Genomic DNA, 21,462 nt, shown 5'->3' with positions numbered 1-21,462 from the left:
TTTTTTTTTTTTTTTTAAGAACTTTTATAATACACTTCACTTTAATGCATAGGGGGATGTATTGGTGGTTTAACTCAAAAGAACTCACTGCTGTTGAGTAGGATCCAAATCATAATGATCTCTCCTTGTGTTTCCAAGGAGGTGTTACTCTGTAAGTAGATTGCCCAACCTTCCTTCCAAGGAGTGGCTGGTGGGTTTGAACTGCTAGCCTTCTGGTTAGCAGTCAAATGCCTGGCTTAGTGGCAAATAACTCATGTTCCACTCAGGAAATCTGACTGAATTCTCAGCCAGAGTATCTCATATGTAGCCTCAATTTATCTGTCAGTGAAAGCTTGTGTGTTGCTATGAGGTTTCAGCAGAGTTTTCAGACAAAGATGAAAACTAAGAAGAAATATCTGGCAATCTACTCTTGAGAATATCAGCCAATATAAACTCTATGGACCACCACATTGATCATGAGGATGACACAGGATCATACAGTATTTCATTCAGTTGAGTATGAGGTCACTATGAGTTGGGACTTGCCAACAGATAGCAACATATATGATGAGAGATTCTTTGAATAGAGTCATTTATTAGGATATATAATATAAGTTGAAATAACTGTATTAGGAGCTTAAATCAGTTAATAGATTTTGTAAGCAGAAATCAATTTGACACAGATATCAAACCAGGCAAATAGCATATTATTATGTACATATTAGTAAAACTAGGATTCAGCACTGGTTTTTAAATACAGAAAAAAAAATTAAAATAGTTAACAATAAAAATAATTATTCCAAAAAGCAACTCTATTGTTCCTACCTATATTCCTCAATATTGTTTTTAAAATCTCCATTACTGAACATTTCCCAAGATAAAGTATACTTCATCATTTATCTGAAAAATATTATAAGGAAGTCAGAGTAAGTGAAGCGAAAATGAGATCAGAAATACCTATGGTTCTCCACACAGTATGTGAGATTAGACATTCATTCAGTACATGGGCGTATTAATGAAGCAAATAGTTTAAAATACATAAATATTCATGACAAGTGTACTTACTAGTTGTTCAATATTACAAAATTTTTCTTCACATTCTTAATGTGTAGGCAAAAATCTTAAGGCAATCATGGAGAAAACTACAAATTATCTGTAACTTTCGTAATGTATGTTTAAATTTTTAAAATGTAATTGGTGATTTAATATCATTTAACATGCTCTATTTTTCTATTTCTATTCAGAGAAAGTCACATTTCTATATTCTATAGAGAAAAAAGATAGTGCAACAAATAGATGTCTCAGTACTCCTTGATTTTCACTGTGTATGCAGCTTAGTTCTGTCCTGAAACACATGGAGTCACTGTGAGTCAAAATTAGCTGTAAGATAACTTTTGGTGATGATGGTGGTGGTTCCAGTTAAAATGAACTAATTACAGGCGTCTCCATCTTACTCAGCTGGAGTCTGCCATGCTTGTGTGGCTAATCTAGTATCTTCTAGTTCTGGCTTCACACACGACCAAGAGTCAACTAAATACACACATCACTTTGTATGTGTTTGTAGATGTGAGCAACATGAAAGCTTCACCATCTCCAAAATCAATATTACGAACTAGTGAGCAAACTCCACAATTGGAACTTCAGACAGTGGTAAGGATTTGAGTTTGCTAGGAGATCAGGAATGGGATGAGGTTTGTTTCCCATTTAAATAGACACTTAAGTAATTTTTACTTTCTATAAAGTGTTCAAGAGCTCTGGTGGCTTAGTGCCAAGGCATTTGACTACTAACCAGAAGGCTGGAGGTTCAAACCCACCAACCACTCCTCAGAAGGAGGACTGAACAATCTACTTCTGGAGAGATACCGCCTTGGAAACCCGTCAGAACCAACTCAATGACATTGAGTTTTGGTTAGTTTTTGTTATAAGGCTTTCAGTCTAGGTATCTCCATCATTTTCAGTCATGTTAATGCTGGTGTTCTTAGTATTATGAAAATATGAATCTTAATAATTTTTAGGTTCTTATTTGTCTTTGGAAAAATACATGTAAAAGTAACATGGGAACTTTTTTTTTGCCTCATTAACTATGCTTTGCACAGCAATATTTTCTCCCAACCTAAACTCTTAATTTTAATATTAATGTAGTTTTGTAAATGTGTAAGTGAAGTTATCTACCTTTTTGTAGAACTAGAGTGGAAGAGGGTTAGGTTTATACCATTTCTAATTACAATGCAAAGTATGCTGGTAATCTCAGCATCAGCTAATTTTCTGCATAGTCACATTTTGAAGAGAATCAATTGGACAGATAAGTGAGAAGCTGGGAGACATCTTGTAACCTGCTGTGCTTTGATCCTGCCTATTACTACTGTGCTGTCCACTGTGCTTTATTATTGATCTCAGGGTCCTAGGGGTCCTGGTGGCACAGTAGTTAAGTGCTCAACTTCTAACTGAAAGGTCAGTGCTTCAAACCTGCCAGCTGCTTTGTGGAAGAAAGTTCTAGAAGTCTGCTTCCGTAAATATTTAGCCTTAGAAACCCTATGGGGCAGGTCTACTCTGTCCTATAGAGATGCTATAAATCAGAATTGCCTCAGCAGTAGGTGTTTGGTACTTCACGGTCCACTTTGAACCTCACTTTCAGGAAAATGAGAGGAGGATGTATTCACTTCATCCAGAGCCAGATCATAAACCCACAGTCTCTGTGGGATTAAAGTAAGATACCAACCAGATATGAACATCAAATATGTCTTTGATGCCACCACAGTGAGAGTAAAGACTTCTTTGGAACTAGAAGGACAGGGAAGGGAAAATGGTAGAGGAAATTTTGAGTCATCTTTTTTAAGGGCCCTTGTCTTCATCTCTAGAATACAAAGCAGGAAAGCAGAATGTTTTTTGGTTTTTTTTTCATTGAGAAAATTTATATTTGCATTGACAGAATATTACTGTCTTAAATGACAATATTTTTTTTCTTTCATAGAACTTACACAAGTTGGAATTTTTATTTATTTAGTGTTTAATTGTTTAATACCTGTCTCCATCTCTGTTCAGTAACCTCCACCAAGGCAATGGTGATGTCTCAGCTTTTACCACTTCCTAGCACCCTTCATAACTATCTGCTGAATAAGTGGGTGAATGGATGCATTATTTGAATATCACAGATAAATCATGGCAAGGGTAGCTGAGTTGTTCAGTGTCATGAAGCTATTAAGTGATAAAAATAATATCAGAGGACAATTATGAGTCTTACCCCAACAATCACCACTCAAGTGATTTTTTTTTTTTTTTTTTTTAAGAATAGGATGCAGTGATTTTTGTTTGTTTGATTTCCGGTGTTAAAGGCAGTACTATGTGTAAGTTAGTTAGACAATTACATGATCCAGTTTGAACAAAGGAGGAATCTTAGTGTTATAAACAAAAATCAAACAAACTAACCTCAAATTACCCTTACGCTATACCAGCCTAATTGCTTCTATATATTTATTTAATTTTTTAAAATTTTTTCTCACTAATGTATCAAGTCATCAACTATTTATTGTCTATTGTCTACCATGATTTGAACTTGGCAATTGAAATTTATGAAAAGTGGTTGCTAGAACAGAGACAAAACATAGCCCCTGCCTTCTAAGCATTGAAATTCTAATGGCCAAGAAAAACTGGCAACTAATAGCCTATGATAAGTGAGACAGACAATGAGCATCTAGGGTAATACTGGCTTAACCTTTGACTAAAACAAGCAAGAGAGCCTTAAAGGAAGCAAAGACCTTTGAGTAGTTTTTAAGGAAGATACAAATTTACACTGGTAACAAGGTAGGAAAAGAACATTTGAGCTTTGAGGGAACAAGTGCATGAAGTTTGGAAAGGACAAGGAGTTTATTGTAACTACACTTGCCATTGAATCTATTCCAAAGCATGGTGACCCCATGTGTGTCAGGGTAGAGAATACTGTACTTCATAGGGTTTTCATCTGGCTGATTTTTCTAAAGTAAATCAGCATTCCTTTCTTCTGAGGTGCCTCTTGGTGTACTCAAAAAAAAAAAAAAAAAAGCTTTAGTTTAGCAGCTGATCATGTTAATCATTTGCACAACCCAAGGACTCTTTGTTGTGACTACAGCATAGCTTTTGGCTCCATTTTACAGATTTTAAGTATCAATATGTCCCAGGCTCTGACCTCACGTAGCTTGCAGAAATGGAGCTTCCAAGTGACAATCTGTTTTACTGGATTACAAATCCAGGTTTGTCAGAATCCAAATCCCACTTACTGTATTATGCAGTATAGTCATTTCACCATAGTCTTTCTAATGAATTTATCTGAGACTCAGACCAGATCCAATCTATTGCACACTGATACTTTTCCCTATCTTCTTTGAAATCAGTATGTGTCTGTACATTGAATTTAACAATATATCATATACTTCCAAATAATATTTCATCATTCCTTTCTTCTTGTTACTAAATATTTCTTTTTTTGTATTTTCTCTATTTAGACTTATTCACCCCAGCTAAACTGTGTATCTTTTGCAAAAAACCTTTGAATGCTTCAGATGAATCCAGTGTGTGAGGTTCATTCTACGTATATTGGCTTTTGATTTGATTGCAAAGTCCACTTTTCTATGACTTTGATATACTGTACCACTACCTTAAAGACAGGATCTTAAGTTATCCCACTAACATAATGTCATATCATTTATCCATAAATGAAGTAAAACAGTTCCCATGGCAACAGTGCATATGAATTTATCAAATAAAATAATAACACATGATTGGATATTGTAATTATTCACATAGTTGAAAACGAATAAGATATGGCAGTGCTTTGGAAAATCGTGACTTCCATGATCTTATCCCATTAAACATCTACAAAAAATTGACAGTGTCTATGTTTCAGGAAAGAGTTAAACAGCACTCTTTTTGTTAGCTTATATAGGTTCTAGAAATCTGACGTAAAAAAAAATATCAATTTTTTATTTGTGCATAATTTCAGAAGATCCATTGTGTCAGATTGATCCACATCAAAGTGTCTATTACCTCGGTCATGGTAAACCTATAGTTATTTATTTATTTTTTTAAATTTTTATCATATGGGAATTATCTTATTCTGAAGGAATTTTGAATATTTGAAGAATATATTAAATGAAACTAAGATAACTTAACCTTAATGCATAAGTCTTTTAAGGCTTCAAGATTTTACTGGCATAATTTTGACATACTAGTGCCTAAGGCATTTGACTGATAACCAGAAAGTTGGTGGTTCAAATCCACCAGCCACTCATCAAAAGAAAGACTGGGCAATCTACTTCCGTAGTAATACAGCCTCAGAAACCTAAGGAGGGGTTCCTATGAGTTGAATCAGACTTGGCAGCAGTGAGTTTGGTTTTCTTATTTTTTAGTTACTGAGTGATATTTCATAAGTATTAAGAATTGAAAGTTTTAGCATAGAGGACTTTAGAGATTTAGAAATTTTTAACTATCTTTTTTAAAGATGACTATGTTAGTCTTAATTCTTCTTTGCTTCTTTTTAGCTCCTTGTGGATATAATGTTTCATCTCAGAATGGTACTATTTATTCCCCTGGATTTCCAGATGAATATCCAATTTTGAAGGATTGCATTTGGCTTATCACAGTGCCTCAGGGTCACGGAGTTTACATCAACTTCACCTTGTTGCAGACTGAAGCTGTTAATGATTACATTGCTGTATGGTATGTGATTTTTCAAGTAAAAGCAATTTATAATTTTGATAAGCTATTATGATTTGTCACTAATATTTATAATTTCATATTTAGAAATAAATTCATAAGGTATATATGGGAAAATACATTTACTAAGTCCAGAGATACAAACAATAAATTTCAGGTAATATTTTTGTGTGTGTGTGTTGCTGTTGTTGTTGTTATGTGCAGTCGAGTCAGACCCGACTCATAGCGTCCCTTCCTTGGGTTTCTGAGGCAGTATCACTACAGAAGTAGATTTCCCAACCTTCCCTCCAAGGAGTGGCTGGTGGATTTGAACAGCCAGCCTTCTGGTTAGCAGTCAAGTGCCTTAGGCACTATGCTACCAGAGCTCCTGTGTGTGTTGCTATATCATAGATATATTCTTAAGGAACCCTGGTGGTGCTATGCTTAAGAGCTCAACTAGTAATCAAAAGGCTGATGGTTTGAACATATCCAGCAGTTCTGAAGGAGTAAAACCTGGCTATCTGTAAAGATTGTTCTTGTCATTAGATGCATTGAGTCAGCTCTGACCCACAGTGACCTTATGTACAACAGAACAAGACGTTTCCTGGTCCTGTGTCATACTCACAATTCTTGCTATACATGAGCCCATCATTGCAACCACTGTATCAATCCATCTGTTTGAGGCTCTTTCCCTTTTCACTGAGCCTTCACTTTACCAAGCATGATATCCTTCTCTGGGGAATGTTTCCTTCTGGAAACCTGACCAAAAGAGGTGAGAAGTCTGGACATTCTCACATCCAAGGGGCATTCCAGCTGCACTTCTTCTAGGATAGATTTGTTAGTTCTTCTGGCAGATAATTTATTTCAGTATTCTTTGCCAACACTACAACTCAAAAGCATCAAGTCTTCTTCAGTCTTCCTTATTCATTTTCCTGCATTCACATGCATATGATTGAAAATACCATGGCTTGGGTTAGGTGCACCTTAGTCTTCAGAGACATCTTTGCTCTTCAGCAAAGATGAGGTCTTTTGCAGCAGATTTGCACAGTGCAATACATCATCTGATGTCTTGACTGCTGCTTCCATCGGTGTGATTGTGGAACTGAGTAAAATGAAATCTCTGACCACTTCAGTCTTTTCTCCATTTATCATAATGCTGCTTACTGGTCCAGTTGTGAGGATTTTCATTTTCTTTATGTTGTGGTGTAATCCATACTGCAGGCTGTAGTATTTAAACTTCTTTGGTAAGTGCTTCAAGTCATCTTCACTTTCAGCAGGCAAGCTTGTGTCATTTGCATGTCACAGGTTATAAGGGCTATAAAGATGAGAGCTTAGAAAACCTTGTGGGTCAGTTCTACTCTGTCACGTGGGGTGTCCAAGTCAGAACTGGCTCGACATCACCTAACAACATTAGAAACATTCATGATTCCTCTTAATATATGAGAACATCCCAATATTATTTCATTTAACATTTTTAAGTGTTTTTTTCCTTAAAGAAAAACTTATAGTATCCTTTTCCCTTACAAGAATATGATGCTTCTAGAAATATTAAAGAAAAGACTACTACACATAACCTGTCTTGCATATCTTATAAACATTACAGAACTTCTCTTCCCTGTGTTACATAGGGAATGATAGTGAATTAAGGACCAGAAGCTTTCCCCATGGAAACTGAAGGAGATAGGAGTTGTTCTGGTTACTAGAAAGGTTGTAATAGAAGACATTGTAACTTCAGTGAAGTAGAAGACATAAGGTATGTTGTGGCTGAACTCTTATTAAAGAGTCCCAGAGAAAGAAAGAAGTGGCATGGCAAGGGTAGACAGGGACAAATAATACGTGACCTGATAAATCATGTTGAGGATTCTGGGCTTTGTCATAAGAACAATGATGATCCATGTATGGATTTCAAACAAGAAAGTTGTAAAAGTTTGATTGTTGAATAAAAAAAAAAAAAAGGCCTCTGTTGTCAAGTCGGTTCTGACTCATAACAACCCTTCCTTGGGTTTCTGAGGTGGTATCACTATGGAAGTAGATTGCCCAATCTTCCTTCTGAGCAGTGTCTGGTAGGTTTGAACCACCAGTCTTCTGGTTAGCAGTCAAATGCCTCAGGCATTACTCCACCAGAGCTCCTGATTGTAGAATAGCCAGTCCTATTTGATGAAGAATATATTACTTGAGGGAAAAAGGAAGGATGGCTTTTAAGGATGTAAAAAGAAATCTTGGAGGAAGATAATTACCTGAACTAATAGTTATGAGAATGAGAAGAAACAGAGAATTTGAAATATTAAGTTAATCACGTGAAACTGCCAATTCAAAGCAATAAAAACCATCCACAATATAATATCAGCAATTTACCTGCATTGATCTATAGGTTTAGAAAGTACACTCAAAAGTTCTTAACAATGATATGTGGAATAATTATTGTTAGAACACTCATAAAAAAGAAGACTGAAAATGTTTGTCAACTTTATGAACATTAAACATCTGGATACTTCTAAAATCATTATCCAGAAGATGGTTATATTTTATTCAATTTTTTTAAATATAATTCATTGTCAAAATTCTATGAATCTCACTTACAATTAAATAGACAACATTGAATTTTAGACTTTAAAATATGGAGATGTTAAAGGAAACTGATAAATGGTATTGCAGTCATTAAAATAAATATGACCATGTTTCTAAAATTCATCTGAAAAGGTCAGCCTCGAAAGTAAAGAGTGAATCTGCTCTACTTTTCTAGGTCACTGTTGCCAGTGCTATAGCCTGGAGCACAGAGATCACACTATCCTGCTTTACCAAGAAACAGCCCACTGTTAGAAGAAAATGAATTGCTAATTTAAGCTATCATTTAACAGCCTCCCATTCAAAGTACTCTTACTCTTTTTCCTAGGGATGGTCCTGACCAGAACTCACCTCAGCTAGGAGTTTTCAGTGGAAATACAGCCCTCGAAACAGCTTATAGTTCAACGAATCAAGTCCTGCTCAAGTTTCACAGTGATTTTTCAAATGGAGGTTTCTTTGTCCTCAATTTTCATGGTCAGTTTATATTCACTCTGTTGATTAAGACAGGGAACTCTATTTGATTTTTCCTGTAGTGTTGACATATGATTTGTTGCTATCTAAAATTCTTTGACTTTACCCTCAACAGCCAGATAGAATTTCTTACAATAACTGATGCAAGAGTTTCCCGTGATGTTTTTTGTTTAGTGATATTTTTATTATTTCAAATCTTACCTCATCAAGTAATATTTGGCAGTGAATTTTGGTTAATTCTAAGAAAATATACTATAATGAAACTTTCATAAGAGATCAGTGAAATACATCTGCTACCTTTCATAGATGCCCTCATGCATGTCTCCAGATAAGTGCTTTACCAAATACTGTATAATTATAGGTTTAGTGAAAGCAAATCTCTAATGATTTCGAGGGAAAAAAAATCTGAAAATGATGTAATATCTATCTATCTATCCCTTACTTCTGTTTTCACAACTTGTGTCTCAGGACAAGAGACAAGATAAGATGTTATCAAGTTTAAATATAACACAGAGCCGGATCATGGTTCCACTATTTCAATCTCAGAATTTCACAGTAAAATAAACTGTTATAATTTTTGGAACACTGTATACTTTTGTCCTCAAACTTTACGTTATGCTTGGCATTAAATAAACTTATGAGGATTTGCCTTCTTAGACATTTATACTATGGCTTTACCAAACTGTGTTTTTGAAATTTTTTGTGAGCATTTTATAAAACAAGTATAGATGTATCAGCATATCTAAGCATTATCATTTCAAGAGGAGTGCTTTTTGTAATGTTTTGTTTAACCAGAAAATGTAATTCCAGTTTTGCTTTTTTTTTCTTTTTTCCATAAACCTTTCAGCATTTCAGCTCAAGAAGTGTCAACCTCCCCCAGCAGTTCCACTGGCAGAAATACTTACTGAGGATGAGGATTTTGAAATTGGTAATATTTTCATCAATACAGTACTATCAACTCAACCTGACTTTTTTCCATCCACCTTCAATTTCAGTAGTTGCTCAGAATAGAAAATGAGTAATTTGACATATATATATCCCCCAAAACATTGTTAAGTATTGGTCATGTGTCTAATACGTGTGTTTTTCTTTCTCATCATGATTTTTTTTTTTCTATTTGAATTTTGCTTTTGTCATTATTAACACATTTTTTTTTTTCCTATAGCATTTAGTAAATACTATGCATCTTTTGTGAGGAGCCCTGGTGGGGTGGTGGTTAAGCTCGCACCTGCTAACCAAAAGGTGGGCAGTTCACACTGCCAAATGCTTCAGAGAGGAAAGATGTGACAGTCTGCTTCTGTAAAGATTTACAGCTTCGGAAACCCTGTGGGGCAGTTCTACTCTGACTTGTAGGGTCATGAAGAGTCAGCAACAACTTAACAGGGGGTTTGTTTTTTTCAGGGGAGTATAAATCCTTCGAATAATGTTTTCAGAAACAAACTTGAGCATATATTTCTGTTAAGTTAGACCAACATGTTCGCACACTTGAGGTAGAGCCTAATCATTTGTGACTAAAATAATGATTAATGTAATGTTGGCCTTTCATTATAATGGAATACAATTGGTAGAATATATTTAATGATACTATTTAGAAATTATGGTTTATTGTTTTATATTAATCATTTAATCCATTAAATAATCATCAGGTCACATTAAGAAAGCATTCATGGCATATGTCTGCAGTATAATTATAGTGTCCCAGAATTCCTGGTAGCATAGTCCCTAAGGCACTTGACTGCTAACCAGAGGTTGGTGGTTCAAACCCACCAGCCACTCCTAGGAAGGAAGATGGGGCAATCTACTTCCTTAGTGATACTGCCTCAGAAATCCAAGGAAGGGTCACTATGAGTTGGGTCTGACTCGACGGTATGTAACAACATAAATAAACAACAATTAAAAATACTTTGTCCTATTGCAGCACCATGTGTTAGATCAGTTGGTCAAACTATATGGCCAAATTTCTGCTATGGTTACAATGGCTTAGTTATTGAAACATTGTGCTAATTAGGCCAAGGTCATGGATTCACCCTCTCTGCCGATACTTAAAACCATTCTATTCTAGAATCTTAAATATTAATCATATATTTCACCTCTTTCTTCTTCTTTTTCTTTTTTTTTTTTTTTCCCTAATCTTGGGAGAATTGAAATGAACATAGGTAGGGAAGGAAAAATGCCATCTAATTTCTGTATAAACAGCGCTCAAGTTTAAGGTATTATTTTTATAAATGAAGAATGAAAAATTATGCTATTTTATTAAGCAGACTGAGTACACACATTCTTTATTAAATGACTTCATTATTTAATAATCACATATATTTGATGGATTCACACACTCCATATATATGTTATGGAAATTCAGGAAACAAATTTCCAAGAATATTGTGTTGCCTCTTTTAGGAGATTTTGTGAAGTACCAGTGTCATCCTGGGTACACTTTATCAGGGACTGACACATTGACTTGCAAGCTAAGTTCCCAATTGCAGTTTGAAGGTTCTCTCCCAACATGTGAAGGTATGTACAGTTTGATACTGAAAATGTACTTTTTCAATATAGAATATTTTGATATCTGCATTGGTCCAAACATCTTGGTCTGTATTTGTCTGTATTGAATGTTATGATACCATTGCAATTAAAGTATTCTACTAACTGAATTATCTAATTACTCTTTCTCTTTTAGCTAAAATAAATCAGAGCTACATACTATGAGAAACCATGCTTTTATTTCAATTTATTATGTAAAATTTCAAACATATGACACAATTGAAAGAATTTTATAATGAACACTGACCACCAACTACCTGAATTCTACCATTAATGTTCATAATATTTCTTTTAGTGCATGTCTATCCATCATCTCTTTTTCTATCTATCCATTAATAGAACTTATGTTTTTGATGCTTTTCAAAGTAAACTCAGACATTTCCCCCTAAATACTTCAGTGGACATATAATTAACTAGCATTTAATATTTTTTCTTTTGATGTAAAATTTATAAGCAAGGAAAGGTACATGTGTTGTGAACAATGAAATGCAAAAATATATTGTTTTTTTAATGTCTTTAAAGTGTGTAGACCATATACAGTAAAATAGAGAATATATAATAATAGAAAAAGATTTGATGTTGACACATTGATTCAGTTGATTAGAATATACTTAGATCACTTTTAAAATATCATTTAAAAGCTACCACTATTGGTACCATTGGAGGGAAAATATTAGAAAAATGAAAACTAAGCTTCAAACTCAATGTAGTCCCTAAGTGCTACAGGTCTGCTTATCAAAATCATGGTACAAATTTAGTGACTTTGAAGAATGGAGAACTCTTCTTAGACAAAAAATATGAATGTTATCATTCCTTAAGGAATGAAACTGTTGAAAACACCTGGAGTCTAAGTCTAAACTATGTAGTCCCTTAGGCATTATATATATATATATATATATATAATAGTTTATGAGCTTTATCTACAGGATTATTTTTTAAGACTTAAGGGAATGAGGAATGTATGATAAGTAATTTACCAATTCATGTATTGTATAATGTAAAATTCTATACTAGTTAAGGCATTTTTTAAAAATTGTATTGCAGTAGTAACTGACCTTATTTTGCAAGTACATACATCTGGGAATTGATTCTTTAAAAATGTCTGAGAAACTTTGTGTTGTCTCGTTTTATAATGAGGCAGGCTTTTATTACCCTGAGGGAGAAAATTTTCAACATTTAAAGGAAATCAGTAAATATTTGTGAATGAATTACTATTAAATAACCATAAGTTATTTCTAAGTTAGACTGCTAACCAGAAGGCTGGCTGTTCAAAGCCACCAGCCTTTCCTTGGAAGGAAGGTTGGCCAATCTACTTCAGTAGTGATACCACCTCAGAAACCCAAGGAGGGATTGCTGTGAGTCGTATCTGACTTGATGGCAAACACAACAACAATATGAGCCAGGTGGGGAAAATACCATAGTAGAAATCTGGTCTACTCTTCTCTTTAAACACTAAAACCATCTATGTTTTTATACATGTCACTGAAATTCTCCACCTCTTAATTGCCTCACTTAGAATTTGAGATTCACACTGTACAAAATCTTAAGACTGCAACATTATTTTCTGACAAAGAGAAAATTAGTATCAGTACCATATTTCAAGAGCAATCAATGTTCTACTTAAGAATTTTTTTCTGAAGGTGAGAGAGAGAGATTGTTGGTTAATTTTTGCAGTTTTCATCTTTTGCCATTTTATGTAAAATTTAACTGAGATGTGTCTTGGAAATTTTAAAGTATGTTTTAATCACAACTTCCATGACCTAAAGTTCCGCAGAATAGACAGCTTTAAATAAGGACAGTCTTAGTAAGTTAAGAAAGTCATACATATTTGCTATTGTAAAAACAAGTAATCTCCCTTAAGTACACTGTTCTGAGATTAACCTAGTTTTAAATTAATTCATGACAAATCAAGAACAGAGTAAATCAGCACAGAAATATCACCAAATGACCTCAATTGTCACCTACATTTGGAGGGAGTATTCTGCGGAGACAAGACACCCTCACTTTACTTGTGCCAGATTGCCATTTTTACTGAACTCACGGCAATTACTACCTAAAATAATCTACTTCTCATCTGTTTCAATTCAAGGGTAAATGTATTTAAAACCTTAATGGGAAGTTATTTTCGTTACCATTTCTAAATATCTCATTATTTAGAAAGGAAATATGGGATAAGATATCTTTTTACAAAATAGTTAAGCACTTAATTATAATCTTTATTTAAGCACTGAATTTCTTTTAATTGAATTGATTAAGCTCAAGAGTAGTCCAATCCTCCAGTAGATTCTTGACAAAACTTTACATTAGTTTTTAGTGACAAATCTTCAAGTTCTATAACCACAATTTTAGAAGTTCCACTTTAATAATTGTAACCAATTTTTGAGAAGTGATAAGAAAAGATGGTTCTCTTGCAATTAGCATTATGCTTAAATAAATATCTACCTTGTTATATGCCTATTTTAATTTAGGAAAAAACTCAGTGAGGGATATTTGAAAAGTGATATTTCTTACATTAAAAAAGAAAACCATTTTAAAGAGTAAGAAGTGATAACAAAGGTTTGAAAACTGTTAAATTGCATGGGGTGTCCAGGAAAGATGAAGTAGCTCCTTGTATCTTGCTCTTAAAGTGTGGTTAGGGGAAAGGAGTATTTAGAGGGGACCAGATTTTTAAAGGTCTTCAGTGTCAGGTAGGCTTCATCTTATACACAATGGATATCTATCAATGGTGTTCAGAACTCTAAAAGAATATTCATTTTTATAAAATATTACAAGAATAAATTTTAAATGAACACTAAAGAGAATCAGTGACCTTCTAATAATGACTATCTCTCTGGATAGCACCAGAGGGAGGCCACATAAAAATGGCAGACAAGTGACAGCTTTCTTTTGGGTATCTATGATAATGACCATGGATTTTTAAGAGCTGCAAGTGGCAGCTTTTCCCAGTTGTTTCGAGTTCTCAGTTTCACAGTTTTCCCCCAGCTATAGGTATCTTTAAGAATTAATCTTAATTCTTTATAAATTCTAATATAATTTGCTCTTGCTGAAGGCCGGCAAAGGGTAGTTGATCACAGCATTGAGTTTTAAGCCTCACATCTATTTATTTATTTTCAAAATAAGCTAAAGAAATAATATTATGTAGAAGTATGATGACTTAAAGCACATAAGAAATGTGTTATGGTGGTAAGATTTTTCAGACTTTTTTTTTTGACAGAAACCTCAATCAGATGTTTCTCTGTGGTAGGAGGTTGCCAATAGTCCCCTGAGGAGACATAGTGTATTTCTTAATGTGTGATTGATGCCAGAAAAAGAACAGTTCAGCTGTAGGAAAGCCAGCAGTCATTTGAAACTTTCTCACTGTAAGTGGGTGTTGCTTCTAGCAGCAGTTTATAGGAATGAACATGAAGGAATAGGCATATATGAAAGAAACAAGAGAAATAAAATGAATCAAACACATGTTAGCTCATGGGAAAACATATTCAAATTCATTTGAAAACTATGTATGCCTGAAAAAATACTTTTAAATATAGTAAGAAAAATGATACAAATAACTTCTCTTATATTTTCATTTTGTCTTCTTTTCTCACACAATAAAAGAACAACAACAATAACAAAGCAGCAACTTAAAAATAGAAGGAATAAGAATAGCTATGTTAAGATTCTGCTTCTGATTTATAATCACTACATCACATTCAAACCCTGGAATGTGCTAATAGTTCTCCAGGTAGATTTTTACAAATCAGTAGCATGTTTGTTATTTCCAGGTGACCCAAAGTTCCAGTGCCATCTACTAACTATAGCTTCAAGGACAACATCACAGTTTTCATTAGATTTGCTGAATATTTTCTCAAGTTTAATACTGAAGGGGAAAAACAATATGTTCTGGTAGCATCTTTATGTCAGAAAAAAGACTGGCATGTGGATAAACCAACCCCAGAATCCTTGTAACACCTTCTATCCATATCCAAAACCAAACCAGACTCACTGCCATCATGTCAAATCTGACTCATAGCAACCCCTACTGGGCTTCCAAGGTTGTAAACCTTTACAGAAGCACACTATCCCATCCTTCTTGCACAGAGCGATTGGTGGGTTTGAACTGCCAACCTTCTGGTTAGCAGACAAATGCATTAATCACTATTCCACCAGAGCTCCTTTTTCTGTCCATATAGTGCTTTAAATTTAAGAAAAATAATTACTTATATTTGATCTCAGTTATAGTCCTGAGGGATAGGTATATTGTTTTCAATTTACATCAGAGCCAAGGAAAGCTCTGGCTCTTATTCCAAAGTCTAGGCAGTTCCAAGGAGTTTCTAAAGTTTCAGGCTCTGGCCCTACATGACATACATACATATACAAATTCTGACTTCTTTTCTTTTCTTTCTTTCTTTTTTTTTTTTTTTTCTTTAATTTAACTATCAACATGTGCACTTTTTAATTGGCATAATATATTTTAAGGACTGATTTTACCAAAATTACAGATGAAAATGATACATGTAATTAAGTTGTTTTAATCTGTGTTTTTTAGTTAATATTATCTTTATATATATATTGTGTGTGTGTGTGTGTATATATATATATTAGATTGTAGAGTAATACTAAATGCTAGTTATTTTTATTCAAAGTTGCTCTCCTGCTGTGTTTGACATCCTGTATGAATTTAATCACAGTACAATAAGGTTATATTCTTTTTTGGCTTGTATAAATATAGGAATAGAAATAGAAACTCTCTTTTGAAATTGAATTCATTTTGTAAAGGAAAATGATTCCCTATACTTTTCTCTCTAGCACAATGCCCAGCAAACGAAGTCCGCACAGAATCATCTGGAGTAATCCTCAGTCCAGGGTATCCAGGCAACTATTTTAACTCTCAGACGTGTTCTTGGAGTATTAAAGTGGAACCAAACTATAATATAACCATCTTTGTGGATACATTTCAAAGTGAAAAACAATTTGATGCACTGGAAATATTTGATGGTAAGTTTCTTTGCTCTATATTTATATACCAGTGATCTATGATCTATATATAATATAAATACACACACACACACACACACACACATATATAATGTTTTTAATAATATAAGGGCTTGAATATAGTCTTGAATTAAATGATGTCCCCACAAAACAAAGAATGAATTACTCTGGGAATTGTCACTTTAAGAGATCAAATCATCTATAAAACACCCTACTATTGTCATTTTATGAACTTTTTAAGCAATTAGAATGTTTACACTCAAAAAGTATATTGAATTTGCTTTAGCTATTCTCTACGAAGTATACAGAGCCATAGGATTCCAGGTAAGGGGACGGAGACAGGCACTACACCCAGATGTGGGAGGCAGGGAAGAGCCAGGGATAAGACAGAGCTGTGGAATCCAGGCAAGGAGAGGGAGATAAGCCCCATACCCAAGAGACAGGAAGGAGCAGGGAAGTAAGGCACAATAGAGCCACAGGATCCAGGTAAGGGGAGGGCAGAGAGGTTTCAAACACCAAAGGAAGACAACTTGTTTGTCAATTTACTGTACTGTGGTGGCATGCATGTTACTGTGAGGCTTGAGGCTTTGCCACAGGTGTCCCAAATGCCAGCAGGTTTGCACATGGTGCACAGGTTTCAATGCAGCTTACAGACTGAGACAGACTAGGAAGAAGGAAGAGGCCATCCATTTCTCAAAGAATTAGCCAGGAAAAACCTTAAGAATAGCAGAGAAACATGTCTGATATGTTGCTGGGCAACTTTGTGAATAGCCCTGAAATATTATCCGATACAGTGTGGAAAGACCAGCCCATTAGGTTGGAAGACACTCAAAATATGACTGGGAAAGAGCGGCCTCATCAAAGTAAAACCAACCTTAATGATATGGATAAAGTAAAACTATCAGAACCTACATTTGCTGATGTGGCACAATTCAATTTGAGGAGAAACAGCTGCAAACACCCATTAATAATCGGAACATGGAATGTACAAAGTATGAATCTAGGAAAATTAGAAGTTGTCAAAAATGAAATGGAATGCATAAAGATTGATATCCTAGGCATTAGTGAGCTGAAATGGACCAGTTTTGGCCATTGAGTCAGACAGCCATATGATCTATCAGGAATGACAGTTTGAAAAGGAAAGGCGTAGCATTCATTATTGCAAAGAATGTTTCAAGATCTGTTCTGTGGTACAATGCTGTCAGTTATAGGATAATATCCATATGCATACAAAGAAAACCAGTTAATGCTACCACTATTCAAATTTACACACCAACCACCAAAACCAAAGATGAAGGTATTGAGGATTTTTATCAACTTCTGCACTCTGAATTTGACTCAACATGCAATTTTCACTGTTGACTGGAATGCAAAAGTTGGAAACAAAGAAGAATCACTGGAAGTTAGAAAATTTGGCTTTGGTGACACAAATAACACTGGAGACTGCATGATAGAGTTTTATTAAGACCAATAACTTACTCATTGCAAATACCTTTTTTAAACAACACAAATGGCATCTATACACATGGACTTCACCAGATGGAGTACACAGAAATCAGACTGACTCCATCTGTGGCAAGAGGAGATGGAAAAACTCAGTATCTTCAGCCAAATAAGACCAGGAGCTGATTGTGAAACAGATCATCAACTGCTCATGTACAAGTTCAACTTGAAGTTGAAGACAATTAAAACAATTTCATGAGAGCCAAAATATGACCTTGAATAAATTCCTCTTGTCTTTAGAGAACATCTAAAGAATAGATTTGATGCACTGAACACCAGTGACCAAAAACCAGAAGAATTATGGGATGACATGAGGCACATCATCCATGAAGGAAGCAAAAGGTCATTAAAAAGACAAGAAAGGAAGAAAAGACTAAAATGGATGCCCGAAGAGATTCTGAAAATTGCCCTTGAGTGGAGAGTAGCTAAAGCAAATGAAAGAGATGACAAAATAAAAGAGCTGAACAGAAGATTTCAAAGAGCAGATCAAGGAGACAAAGCCAATTACTATAATGAAATGTGCAAAAACCTGGAGTTAGAAAACCAAAAGGAAAGAACACACTCAGCATTTCTCAAGCTGATGAAACTAAGGAAAAAAAGCCTTGAGTTGCAATATTGAAAGATTCCATGGAGAAAATATTGAAAATGCAAAACATATTAAAAGAAGATGAAAGAAATACACAGAGCCATTGTACCCAAAAGACCTGGTTGATCTTCATCCATTTCAGGAAGTGGCATATGAACAGGAATCAATAGTATTGAAGGAAGAAGTTGAAACTGCACTGAAGGAATTGTCAAAAAACCAGCCACTGGGAATTGATGGAATACTCAGTGAGATGTTTCAACAAACAGATATCCCATTGGAGACATTCACTCTATTATGCCAAGAGATTTGAAAGACAGCTACCTGGCCAACTGACTGGAAGAGATCCATATTTGTACCCATTCCAAAGAAAGGTAATCCCACAGAATGTGGAAATTATTGAACAATATCATTAATATCACTTGCAAGTAAAATCTTACGAAGATAATTCAAAAATGGTTGCAGTGATATATTGACAGAGAAATTCCAGAAATGCAAGCTGGATTCAGAAGAAGATGCGGAACGAGGGATATCATTGCTGATGTCATATAGATCTTGGCTCAAAGCAAAGAATACCAGAAAGATGTTTACTTATGTTTTATTGACTATGCAAAAGCATTTGATTGTGTGGATCATAACAAATTATGGGTAACATTGAGAAGAATGAGAATTCCAGCACACTTAATTGTACTCATGAGGACCCTGTACATAGACCAGGATGGAGGTTGTCATTCAAAGAGAACAAGGAGACACTGTGTGGTTTAAAATCAAGAAGGGAGAGTGTCAGGGTTGTATCCTTTCACCATACTTATCCAATGTATATGCTGGGCAAATAATCAGAGAAGGTGGACTATATGGAGACAAACGTGGCATCAGGAATGGAGGAAGAATCATTAACAATGCTGGTGACACAACTTTGTTTGCTGAAAATGAGGACAGCTTGAAGCACTTACTGACAAAGGCTGAAGAATGCAGTTTGTAGTATGGATTACATCTCAATATAAAGAAAACAAAAATCCTCACAACTGGATTTTTAAGCAGCATCATAATAAATGGAGAAAAGTTTAAAGTTGTCAAAGACTTCACATTGCTTGGTTCTACAATCAATGCTAATGGAAGCAGCAGTGAGGACATCAGATGCTGTATTGCATGGGGCAAGTCGGCTGCAAAGGACTCTTTCAAGTGCTGAGGAGCAAAGACATCTCCTTGAGGACTAAGGTGGGGCTGACACAAGCCATGGCATTTTCAATTGTCTCATATACATGTCAGAGCTGGAAATAAGAATAAGGAAGACCGAAGAAGAGTTGATGCTTTTGACTTGTGGTGCTGGCAAAGAATGCTGAAAATGCCATGGACTGCTAAAAGATTTAACAGTTCTGTCCTGGAGGAAGTGGAGCCAGAATGCTCCTAGGAAGCTAGAATGGCCAGACTTCATCTCACCTACTTTGGTCATGTTATCAGAAGGGACCATTCCCTGGAGTTGGATGTCATGCTTGGTAAGGTGAAGTGTCGAAGAAAATGGGGAAAGCCCTCAACAAGATGGATTGATACAGTGGCTGTGGCAATGGGCTCAGGTTTAGCAAGGATTGTGGAGCTGGCACGGGACCGGGTGGTGCTTTGTTCTGCTGTGCATAGTGTCGCTATGAGTTGGAAACTACTCAATGGACCCTAGCAACAGCAACATTCCCTAATTCTTTCACGTTAGGATTTAGAAAGTTGATTTCAAACATCTATTCCTTTCCTTAAGTATTATATTGGGGAGCTCTGGTAGCATAGTGCCTAAGGCATTTGACTGTTCACTAGAAGGCTTGTGGTTCAAACCCACCAGCCACTCCTCAGAAGGAAGTTTGGGCAATCTACTTCCTTAGTGATACTGCCTCTGAAACCCAAGGAGGAGGTCACTATGAGTCAGGTCCAACTCGACCGATTTGAGTTTTAGTTTTTTATTGTATTAATTCAAAAGGATATTTAAGAGGCTTGGAAGCATTTTAATCAAAGTCAATGATTGTTTCACTAGAAATACAGAAAATAATGATTCTTGGAGATTCTGCATGATATAATGCTAGCTGACACTTTAAGGTGCGATTTTAAAAAATGTTAAACAGTTAAATGAGTAGAGATTAATGCTGTTTTTAACACCATTTATAATTTTCTTATATTATTCTATACTATTCTAATGAATATTTTAGTATAACTAAGCTATGTTTAAAAATAATTTGTGGCTGAATTGCCAATTTGAAATTATTCTTTGTTTAGAAGCCTAATCATAGTCCAGAAAATTAGCCCAGATATAATTACAGTAATAATTACTACAAATAATAACAGAGTTTTTACTGATTAGTCATTGAATTCAGATAAATAACAATTTAAGTGAAAAAATTAATACAATTGATTTATTGTGTTTGCATGCATTTTACTGATTTGATAAACCATAATAATCAAATTGGATATACCATATGAATATATGTTTATATTTCCAAAGATGAACTACTAAATTAGAAATTAAAGCCATATTTATATACACAGAAATAGAGGACAGAAGAAAAACATTTTTATTTCCAGTGTTTTGTTTTGTTGTTGTTGTTGTTGTTGTTATGTGCCATCGAGTCGGCCCCGACTCATAGCGATCCCTCCTTGGGTTTCCGAGGCAGATCCCTCCTTGGGTTTCCGAGGCAGTATCACTACGGAAGTAGGATTGCCCAACCTTTCTTCCGAAGAGTAGCTGGTAGGTTTGAACCGCCAGCCGTCTGGTTAGCAGGCAAGTGTCTTAGCCACTATGCTACCAGAGCTCCCGTGTTTTGTTTTAAAGTGTATATGAGGTGAAAGTCTCCACCAATGCACACCGGTTTTAATATACACTTTGTGTTTTGTTTTAAAGTGTATATTAAAACAGGTGTGCATTGGTGGAGGCTTTCACCTCAAACTTTAGAATGCATAGTAGTATTTCATTAGCTAAAAATTAGGCTTCCATTATCAATAGGGCAGTCAGTTATATTCTAACCTGAGGTCCATTAATTGCCATAGACAAAAAAAAAAAAAAAAAGGAAAACAACCAAACTTAATACAAGTGTGTGTATGAACACACATCTATTCCTATATATGTTGTTGTTGTTGTTTGCCATCGAGTCGGCCCCCACTCATAGCGACCCCTCCTTGGGTTTCCGAGGCAGTATCAC

The 21,462-nt window shown here is 35.0% G+C and overlaps 1 protein-coding gene across 1 annotated transcript in view; it reads left to right on the top strand.

Moving 5' to 3' along the window:
• CSMD1 (CUB and Sushi multiple domains 1) overlaps positions 1-21,462 on the top strand; it is a 972,765-nt gene that overhangs the window by 699,070 nt on the left and 252,233 nt on the right. Inside the window, exons 34-38 of the mRNA XM_007944438.2 lie at positions 5,493-5,670; positions 8,540-8,685; positions 9,530-9,610; positions 11,080-11,193; positions 16,012-16,200. Coding sequence (XP_007942629.2) covers positions 5,493-5,670; positions 8,540-8,685; positions 9,530-9,610; positions 11,080-11,193; positions 16,012-16,200 — 708 coding nt within the window. The remainder of the gene's footprint in view (positions 1-5,492; positions 5,671-8,539; positions 8,686-9,529; positions 9,611-11,079; positions 11,194-16,011; positions 16,201-21,462) is intronic.

This window comes from Orycteropus afer, unplaced genomic scaffold (genome assembly GCF_000298275.1).
Source record: "Orycteropus afer afer isolate SDZICR_OR568_19922 unplaced genomic scaffold, OryAfe1.0 scaffold00125, whole genome shotgun sequence".
NCBI lineage: Eukaryota > Metazoa > Chordata > Mammalia > Tubulidentata > Orycteropodidae > Orycteropus > Orycteropus afer.
Note: the sequence above shows the minus strand (reverse complement) of the source record. Positions and strands in the feature narration are given on the sequence as shown.